The sequence below is a fragment of the Epinephelus lanceolatus genome, chromosome 23 (assembly GCF_041903045.1).
Source record: "Epinephelus lanceolatus isolate andai-2023 chromosome 23, ASM4190304v1, whole genome shotgun sequence".
Lineage (NCBI taxonomy): Eukaryota > Metazoa > Chordata > Actinopteri > Perciformes > Serranidae > Epinephelus > Epinephelus lanceolatus.
This window is the reverse complement of record NC_135756.1, coordinates 18,772,197-18,783,111: the sequence shown is the minus strand read 5'-3', so window position 1 is coordinate 18,783,111 and position 10,915 is coordinate 18,772,197. Positions and strand designations below refer to the sequence as shown.

The window sequence follows — 10,915 nt, the reverse complement described above, 5'->3', positions numbered from 1 at the left end:
CATTCCAGTGCAGATGCAGTCCCCTTTGGACTTTTACCCTTCTGAAGAACTTCACCAAACTGAAGGAGCTCAGCTGGACTGGACTTCACTCTGACGACCACTTGCACCTACTTAATTTATTTAAGGCCACTGCACACCAAGTCCACATTCATCCGAAACTTTCTGGCATCATAAACATCTTCGTAACAGGTTTGATTTTCTGCATTCTTTAGCGTGCGTCAAAAACCTTTAGAGAGTTGTTTGACCGAGAAGCAGTGATCACCTGAAAGAGAGCGGAACAGGGTGCACGATGGTAATATTCAGGTGGATGATGATGACGAGGAGGATGATGTGGACTGCACACAGACAGAGAGCGACAGTGTACAGATAGATAGAGGATGGCTCATCCCCTTGAGCCAAGGTGCCGAATGCAAGACACAAAGAGAGAGTGGCAACAGCCAGGGAGGTAACTCCAGGGGAGAGAATCAAGGGAGCAAAAATGTCTTCCCATCTTGTCTTGTATTGCGATCTTGTTTTGCACAAATAGTACAATAAAACACTTCAGAGTGTGCAAGATTTCCAGACATAACTTTATTGCGGATGACAGATCTAAAAACACATACAAACAGGGCGCCCAATAGCTCAGTGAATGAATGAATTACAGTATTCTGTTGTGCTCATGGTTTCAGTTAAATGAACTGAATGATTGAATTGTGGAGAATGTACCCGAGCTGACGATTTGTAGCATGTCCATACTGACAAATGTTTAAACATTTATCTGTGGATGCACAATCTAAGCAGCTAATTAAGTGGGTAGCCAACAACCTGGTTTTATATATCCAAAGAACTTCTATAAAAATGAACAACTTGGCAACCAGACCGGCCGTTTTGCTAAGCCCTGCCCCTTTTTGATGGTCTGACAAGCTGTGGGCCTAGGCTTTTAATCTAAATTTCAGGGGTTTATTCCCTAAAGCAGGATTTATAGTTGTGTGGCAGACCCTACACACGTCGCCTACGCCGCTGTGAGCATTTATACTTGTGCGCTGGTGTATCTGTGTCACTCTGCAGTTACACCTCCGAAACACTAGTCGGCAGTGGAGGTTTCTGTGAAGTGTTGTAAAGATTTAAAACACACATTAAACATGGATTAATAGAGACAATTTCAAACACAAGTACACAAATCAGCTTCAAATACAACATGCTAACATTAATAGCACAAGCCTATGGCATTTTACATTGTATAAATTAGCCTAGCAGCTAGCAGACTTTTCCTCATATGAAGCCAGGATAAATCACACACAAGAATTAAAATGCTATTTTTGTGGAGGCTTTATTGTCTTCACAATTTATTGTTTCTTATCTGTCAAATTAAAGTAAATAAAAGCTTTGTTTCCACTGAGGGAAATGGTTTCAGCTTACAAAAATAGACAAGAGGTCTGCATCACCGCAGCGTTTCTGGGGAGGTGCACGTCAGGGTACGGTATAGCTACGGCGTCGATTCAAGGCAGAGGTATAAATTCTGCATTAGGGTCAATGAAGCAGAGCTGTGTTGTAGGAGCCTGGTACTAGGTTATGAATGGCCAATATGTGTCTGGGGGGCGGGGCTTAGCAAAGAGTCAATCGGGCCTAGGCTTTTAATTGAAGTTTTAAGGTAGTATTTCTTTAAATGCATTGTAGAGTTTTTGTATTAAATCTTTTGAATTAAAGTCAATGACTGACTTTAAATTTGGTAAATAAAGGCATTATTCAATATTTATTATGACCATAAATGTGTTTCATGCGTTCCTTTAAACCCACAGGCTGATTTTCCTTTATCTAAAGTTACACTGCTGCTGCTGCTTGCTTTGTAATTAAAGCATGGAGGTTTAGCTTGTTGCGTAATCGTATTTGCATGAAGCTTTGGTTAAAAAAAAAGAAAGAGGAAAAAGAAAGAAATAGAAAAGGCAGTGTGTGTCTGTGAGCCTCTGCAACTGCGACCTGCTGCGATTTCCTGCTTCGGGTTTCCCTTTAAAAGGGGGCAAGGCTCAATGCTGGGAATTCACGTCATTTCGCCGTTTTACACACATCCAGATCAATGAGACAGAGAGACAGGAGGAGGGGGGGAGAGAGAGAGACTTGCTCTTCCAGGAAGGGATTATTAACCAGCACGCTGCCGACCTATGAAGGGAAAACACACGCAGACAAAAGAAGTTTTCACACCGACAGCCGCGCTATGGAGCCGGCCAGCAGATAAAACACAGAAAGCAGGCTGAATGCAAGAAAAACAACTTCTCCCACAACAAGAAGCCGAGCAGTCGGACTGCTTTCCTGCTCCTGCTGCTGCTGTGTGTGTTTGTGTAGGGAAGGGAAGGAGATAAAGAGGAGGACACAACGGAAAAGTGGAAGGAGAAGGAGAGAAGTTGACGGGAGATAATGTCTGAATCCTCCTCCGCTGCGAACAAGGTAACACACTCCCCTTTGTTTGCCTCTCCACCTCAGCTTTTAATCCCTCATAGTGTATCCTCCGCTCTGCAGGGATTTATACCTCCTCTAAAAACAACCGTGGAGCTCGCGCGAGCCCGCAGTGGCAGCAGCGCCATTCAGTTGAGGCGCGTTTGTTTTGCTAGTCATCTGTTGCTCGCGCGGCTCCACGCTTGCAGCTCGCCTCCACTCCGCTGATGGGAACAAGTCGTGACTGTGTCTGTGTGTGACACGCTGAAAAAACACGTTGCGTTTACTGCCTCGGAAAGTGACCCCGAGCCGGTGGGCGAGCGTGGTGTTACCCACGCGTTTGCGAGCGCGAGCGGCGACGAGCGAGAAAGCGTTTAAGAGGATTCTCGTGCAGTCACAACAGAGCAGCAGGGGTCATAAAGAGGAGCTGTTAAACTCACTGTAGGATAGGCCTATTATTAACACCACACATACTGTAATGGGATAGGAGGCCTGCCATTGACGAACTCACTGTACCGCAGTGTAAGTCACCACATATAGAAATACAACTGAACAAGTGCTGAAATGAATGGCCAACTTTTGCATCACTGATTAATTGTCATTTATTGAGAAAATCCAGCTTCTCCGATGTTGCTGCAACAATTTGCTGCTATTTTTTGTTCATTATTGAAAGCTGACAAGTTGGAGTTTTGGCCAGTTGAGAATTGTACCTGGCAGTTTTTATAGGGTTGGTGGGAAAAAAATCGGTAGTATCGCGATATTTTGCGTGGCAATATTGTATCAAAAAATGGGCGCCAAGTATAGTTTTTTTTTTAAAATTATTATCTCAGCAAATTCAAAGTAAACTTAAAGTGTGTGATGTTTTTTTTGGGGTAGTTTTTTTTTCGTGCTTTGTTGTATTTGTGTAACGTCTTAGCCAAGGGACTACAGATAAAAAATAGCCTTTTGACTTATTCTCGTATTTTTATACCATGTGTATTTATTAATTTTCACTGTCCCTTCTTAAATAAACAAAACTAAACTTTTGATAGCCTACTAAAATAATAAAATAAGTTGCTTAGCAAAGTTTTCAGTCAATACTCTGGCTTCTCCAATGTGTTTGTTACTATTTTTGTGTATCATTGTTAGCTTACAAGTTTGAGCTCTGGTCAGTCGAGAATTGTACCTGGCATTATGTTTTTACAGTTTTTTTAATAGGGTCCGGGGGAAACGATACAGCATACCGAAGTGAGATGCTGATAAGTTGGAGTTTTGGCCCACAGTTTTTTTATGTGGTGGGTGAAAAAAAATGGATACAGCATAGTATCGCGATATTTGTGTGACAATATCATATCAAAACAGGGGCGCCAAGTACTGATTTTTTTTATTAGCCTATCTAAATCAAATCAAACTTTTGGTAGCCTACTAGAATAATAAAATAAGTTGCTTTTACATTTTGCTGCAACAAAAATAACTGAAGTGAGATGAACCAACTTAACTTAATTATTATAAGATGAAACAGATGTTGACAAAGTTTTCAGTTGAAAAAGGGCAATAAATCACAATATATGTTAGCACAATACTCAGCATAGTCCAGCTTCTTCAATGTGACAATTTGCTTTAGGTAGCCTTGACTACGGATAAAAAAATAGCCTTTTTGCAACTTCTGGCATTTTTATACTATGTTTTTTTTTAATGAATTTGCATTGTCCGTTCTTAATGCACTAAACTAAACGCATGTTAGCCTACTAGAATAATAAAAGTTGCTTTTTTAGCTCCCTAGCTACATTTTGCTGCAACAAAAATAACTGAAGTGAGATGAACCAGCATCATTTGCAGTTAAAGAAGGGTAATACATCGTAATATACGTTATTGTAATACTCAGCATATCACAAAACGTTTAAAATCTCAATAATATTGTACAGGTGGGAATGCTGGGCTGCTGATCAGACTGTGTAAACAACCTGGAGACACTTTGTGCTGGCGACGTGTCATAATGTTTGACATGTTGACACTGTTCATTAATCAGTAATGAAAGTAATCTATAGTTGCAGCACTAGGAAGAGGAAGATGTGAGAGATTAGAGAGGGAATAATCATCAACACAGATTGATCTGAGTCCCAGTAGGAAATAGAGCTGAGAAATTAGCCGATTAATCAGCAGCAGTGTTCATAATCTATTGTTTTTGTCCTGAAATTAAGCAAAACAGGTAAACATACACTGGTTGTGGCTTGTTAGATGTGAGAATTTGCGAGTTACGTGTGTTTTCAATTGAATATCTTTGAGTTTTGGATTGTTAATCAGACAAAACCAGATAGATGGAGGTGTCACTTTGGGCTTTACAAACTTGTGACGGGCATTTTTTACATCTTTTTGACCTTTCGTTAGTAAAAAAAATTGTTCGCCAGGTTAATTGTCGATATAATCGTTAGTTGCAGCTCTAATAGGACCATTATAGAAATATTATTTGGAAGTCAAGGTCAGCATGCAAGCTGTTCAATAACAGCGTAATATGGTGTTATGAGGGATTCTCATTGCCGAGTCTGATGTCACTGCACGACTGCATGCTGGAGAACGATCAGCACTCCACTCTGAGAAGTTTTCCACCACAGGCACTGGTTGACAGCACTCCCCTTCACCTTTATACTGCAGCCCAGCTCTGTCATAAATGCAGCCTCTCTATCGTAAGCTGCTTTGCCCTAACTGCCCCATCCCCTTCCCCCTTAACCCGACCTTTGTCTAGACAAGTGAATTTTAAAAAAAAGTGGACAGGAGAGAGGGCTTAGTCTCTGAGAGGAGGAAATAGAAGACTGAAAGATTATTGCTTGGCTTCCACAGGAAATTCCTGGTGCATACAGTTGGTGTGCAGGTCTCAGACTGGCTGGGTGGTGACAGCTGCCTGAAACTGGAGGGAGAAGCAAAAACCCAGCTTCATTTCCTCAAGAAACTAAAGTGGCTTCATGCTCTGCCTTCATTTGCAGGAAAGGAAACCAGTCAACAGAGAATGACCACAAACTGGAAAAACTCATGCCTTAACCTAGATTCAATAAGAGCACAATAGCAGAGCGAGAGTGTCTCAAATCTCGGAGTATCCTGGAGAGGGCTGCAACTAACTGCTCTCATTGTGGGAAAATATGCAGATTATTTTTATGAGTAATTGATTATTTGTTTAGTCTTATAACAGTGGTCTAAACAAAGTGAAAGGGGCTGTTAGAATGTTCAAGAGCCCCAAGGTGACCTATTCAAATTGTTGGTTTTCTCCGACTGTCGGTCCCAAAATCTAATCTCGAATCATTTAAAACAGAAATGTGCAGCAAATGTTGGATTAGGGAAACTGAAACCTGGAAATGTTTGCCCCTTTTTTTGATAAATGACTTCAACAATTGATCAGGATTTTATGGTCTTCAAAACATCCAAATACTCACTTGAATATCCGCAGTTCAGATGAGGGTGGCTGCACATGTGGGTGCTGTCTGCTTTGTGCCTGGAGATGTAACAGGTGTTTCTGTGGCAAAGAAAGAAAATTGGGGAAAACTCAGTGATACAATTATTCCTGGCTGCTGTTACGACTGCACCTATCTGTACCGAAAAGGGCACGGCATTCGTCTTCTTTTTATAAGGACCAAAATACAGATATACAGTATATACTTATCCCCCTTAAATGAAACATATGGAAGAAACAGTTTCTAAAAAATATGTACTCTAATATTGGAATTATTCTGATAAGCCTTAAGATGAAAAGTTTTGGATGACGAGATTAAAAATGACCCATTTATTACTATTAACTTCAGATCAGACATCCAAGTGGGTCATTTCCATACACTTGTGGGTTTATTATTGGGCAGCAATACATTTTTCAATTAGAGCTGCAACAATTAATCAATTAGCAGTCAAATATGAATTATAGCGAGGTTAACTGATAATTGATTATTTAGTTTGAGTAAAAAAAAAAGTAAGAAAAAGTCAAAACTCTCTGATCCCAGCTTCATAGATGGGAATATTTTCTTGTTTCCTTACTCCTCTGTGACACTAAACTGAATATTTATTGGGGTTTTGGAGAAAGCGAGACATTTGAGGAAGTAATTTTGGGCTTTGGGAAACACTTAACGACATTTTTCACCATCTTCTGACATTTTACACACCAAATATCCAATCGATTAATCGAGAAAATAATCAACAGATTAGTTGACAATGGAAAAAAGTTAGTTTCAGCTGTAGTATCAATTAATTGTTGCGGCCACAATGCCCAAAAAATGCCCACGAGGGTGACATCTTGAATTGTCCTTTTGCTCTGTTCAACCCAAAGATCTTTAGTTTAATATAAGACTAAGTGAAGTGTCAGATTCTCATGTTTGAGAAGTTGAAACCAGCAAATGTTTGACATTTATACTTAAAAAAAAAATAACTTCACCAAATCGGGTTTCAATGTAGTTGACTGACCTCAGTAACATATCTATGTTATATATTGATACTGTGATATGAGACTAGATAATGTCTCAGATTTTGGATATTGTAATACCGAAAGTGTTGTCTTTTCCTGGTTTTAAAGGCTGCATTACAGTAAAGTCATGACATTTTTAGGGATCGACCAATATGTTTTTTTCAGAGCCGATGCCGATACCGATTATTATGAAACAGAGATACCGATAGCCGATATTTACAACCAATATATGTCTGCTGTAAAAATCATAGCTGACACAGAATTAACACTAACAAAGTTGAAGAATATGCCAGCTAAATAAAAGCAGATTTATAAAAAATAAATAAATACACAATAATCATAAATACAAAATGTAAAAGATAAAATGAAAAACAATAAATAATAATAATAAAATAAAATTTGTTTATTTTTAAGAGCCTAGAGTGGTACGTGCAGGCATTGAGAAGCATGCCAGGGGCAAAACAGTGCAGCCAAGGAAAGCAAAACTGTCTATCGGCATATCGGTGGAAAAAAATCAGCGATACCAATAACCCTAAAAATTAATAATATCGGCCCTGATAATCGGCCAGGCCAGTTATCTGTCCACCGCTAGTCATTTTTTTAATATATCAGCCTGTTGTAGCTGTTGTATTATTTGCCTTTACCCATGTCGTTATTTCCACATTACTGATGATTATTTATCAAATATCTTGTGTAAATACGTTGTGAAAGCACCAACAGTCAACTCTACAATATCATCACAGTATTGCTTGAGTTATTGCTCAAAAATATTGTGGCATTGTATTTTCCTCATATCATCCAGCCCTAGTGGTTGGCTAATGTTCTTCTATCAAGCAGCTGTGAAATTGTTTTGACCCTAGATTGGCCAACTGATGAAATCAATAAAATTTATAATGGTACAATATTATGGTAAAACAATATGTACAGTCATAGCAAATTAATAAAATGATAATAAAAATAATGATACGATTTTAGTTCGTCAAAAACAAAACTAAAAAAAAATTGCGAGCATTTGCTGTGTGTCTTTGTCATGTCATTGTAAGGGTGACGTTAAGGGGATTTTGGACTCTTGGTCAGACAGAGCAAGCAATTTGAAGTCATCATGTCAAAGTTTGGAGAGTTGTGGGGCGTTGCAGCTAGGGCTGTTTTTGACCAATTTAAAAGATATCGATATTGTAGGGTTGAGTACTGGTGCTTTCACAAAATATTTAGACAATGATATTTTACATAAATAATCATCAGTAATGTGGATATAATGACTCAGTGGTTAGAGGCAAACGACAGAAGAGCTCGGACAGTCTAAGTTAAAAAGTTAAAAGCAGGAAAGACAGCACTTAAAATGTTATGACATCCAAATTTTAACAGAATATCTTGTCTTATATCAACATATTGCACATCCTCATTGTGTACTGCCTTGTGTGTGCTGTACCCAAATGTTTTTGCTGCAAAGGTAGTCTGTGATTGGCAGATTTATTGGTTATTATAATCATTTATTGGGCAAGAATGTCAAACATTTGCATGTCCCCCCGCTCTTAGAAACTGTGATGGAAATGTTTTACCGTTTGCAGACATTTTATAGAGCAAATGATTGATGCTAAAAATCCACCTGTGTTGTTTCTGAGCCACTAATGCATCTCGAAAATCTTTGCAAACAGAGTGTTGGTTGGTTTAAGACTTAACTGCGCCGCAAAGCAACATGTGCCAAATCATGTGTGGCATTCTGGATATGTGCATCTCCAGAATATGTGTACACGGCATGACAGTTTATTAGGCGCACCTACTCCTCTGTGTGCAGAGATGAGACCAAGGCTAGCCGATGTTGTGGGTGCACGGCGAGGTGAGGCGAGTTGGCGTGGGGCTGTTTGGGTTCAGGGCCGGTGCGTTGTGGAGCTTTGTGAGCCATGCTTTGTGTCTCTGTGTCTATTCATAGCAGGAGAGGAGCTCTTTCAGTCCTTCCGCGAACCCGCTGCCAAACTCCACTTCCTCCCCCGTCCATGCTCCCGCCGCGAGGCCAGCCAGCCGAATGGAGGACGAGCCTGCCAGGCTGCCTGCGCACCTGCGTGAGTCACACACACTCTCTCCCTCACACACACACACACACACACACACACAGATACACAGATACACAGATGAGCAGTGACTCCTACACGCATTGATCAGTCGGTCATTTGAATAGGACAGATTGATTTTCGTTGTGTTTTTAGCATCCTGCGCTTAAATGTTTGTTTGGTTGAAGTGGTAATCTGGGAAGTCAGGTTTTTATTCATACCATCCACCTGTCAATCGAACCATGTGGGCAGGGCTATGACAGTTTGAGCTTTTGCAAGTGGCGACATAAGAGTGTTTAGACAGCGTTTTCGGGCAACATGCACAAATTAAAATGTTGTGGAATATCACTTAAATAGCTAAAACCACATCACACCCTATTATGATGACACACACCACATTATTATCACGGCAGGAGTGCAGGCCCTGTCATGCCGGACCTCTCAGCTGGGAGGCGTTGAAGCAGATCCGGGGTCAGACACCTGAACCGTACACGCCTCCACTGGACCAGAACTGACAGACCTACTGCACTGGAACAACCAACAGTTACACAGCAGATAATGTAGAGCGGGGGACACACAGGGGCTGGGAACCATAGAAGAAGAACAGAGTGATGGGGAATAGAAAGGGCTGAAGAAGTGGACGGTTAGGGTATGAGGAAAAACCCACAGAAGTATATGACATGGATGGCCTGTCATAGCTGGAAAGCTAAATAGAATAAAATGATGTCTGGCCTGATGCTTAAATTAATCTATTTCTGCATGTTTTCCTCTTCAAGGATTATGTTTTCAATAAACCCATTCATTACACAAGATGTTTAGTTTACATTTTTTCTGACCATTGAATTAGACTTGTCCTTGAGCCTCCCGAAATGCATCAGCAAGGTGAATTAGTCCTTTCTTGCGACTGCACTACGAATAATTGAATGGCGGAGAAAATAAAGGCGGTTAAATGTTCACCATTATGGAACAAATTTAAATCTGAATTGCTCACCACATCTCAGATTTTGTTGGGCTGGGTGCTCGATGACGGCCACTCTGCAGCTGAAAGGCAAGTCAGCCAATCGGAGCTTTGTAGGCTGGGTTGAGTTGAGTCATCCTCTTGTGCCAGAGCCTGAAAAACAGTGGGTCTGCTCCCTTTCACTGCACCAGTGCTCGACGGCGAGGGCCGGGAAAACTGTTTAATGGAGTGTAATGTGTCGGCCAGCTGCAGCAACCATGTAATTGTCAGAGGGCAACAACAACAATGTCACCGTACAGGTCAAAAGCCATGGTAGCTTTCGTAATTGCCTGCATGGACAGAGATGTTCACAGTGTGATGTTATTTAAGCCTGAATGACACTCATCACTCTCCCTGGACTTGATTGTGTTTGTATGAGCCATGTGGTCGTGGTGGCATACACGTTACTCTTGCTGCTAATATTTAGCAGCTGATGTGGCCAACTACTAGTTAATTTTCGAAAACTTAAGATAGATATTGTTGTATAACTGACATCATAGAGCCAGTTGGCTGACATGATGACTCTTTTCTGCCTGTGCTACTGTTGCACTGAAGAGTTAACCTGTTTTCCACCATTGTTGAGCAAAAAAATTGCCAAGTCATGCCTTAAAAAGGCCAACAAATGTTGCAATGCACCAACAAAGAAGAAGACTGTTAGCGGGCAAATATGTAAACAGTGCAGAAGCTGAAGTAGTTAAAAAACTGCTTTGTGAATGTTTCATGAGGAAGTAAATGCATTCAGCATTTCTGTCACCTCAAGGATGAAACACTGTTTTTGTGAGTAACACTGATGAAACATAACTTTTGTTAAACATGCTCAACAGCCTTAATGTTAGGCATGCTTGATTTGTATGTTCAAACACTGACAGCTTAAACTGATATGAACAGCATGATGAGCTAAAGCTGGACTTGCTGGAATCAGACTTATTTTTTAAGACACCAGTACACAAGCTCATTGAAAGTCATGTTTTTTTTTTCCAGTTGCTTAGAAGCACTGATTGTCTATCAATTATCCACAAGGTGTAATCCTGGAGTGGATTG

The 10,915-nt window shown here is 40.4% G+C and overlaps 1 protein-coding gene across 2 annotated transcripts in view; it reads left to right on the top strand.

The window, feature by feature from the left end:
• The first annotated feature begins 2,059 nt into the window (after positions 1 to 2,059).
• etv6 (ETS variant transcription factor 6) overlaps positions 2,060 to 10,915 on the top strand; it is a 43,683-nt gene continuing 34,827 nt past the window's right edge. The window contains exons 1-2 of one of the 2 annotated variants that reach the window (XM_033614904.2): positions 2,060 to 2,421; positions 8,760 to 8,889. In XM_033614904.2, the coding sequence (XP_033470795.1) occupies positions 2,392 to 2,421; positions 8,760 to 8,889 (160 nt within the window). In that variant the 5' untranslated portion in view covers positions 2,060 to 2,391. The remainder of the gene's footprint in view (positions 2,422 to 8,759; positions 8,890 to 10,915) is intronic. The other variant, XM_033614905.2, reaches the window with a different exon arrangement.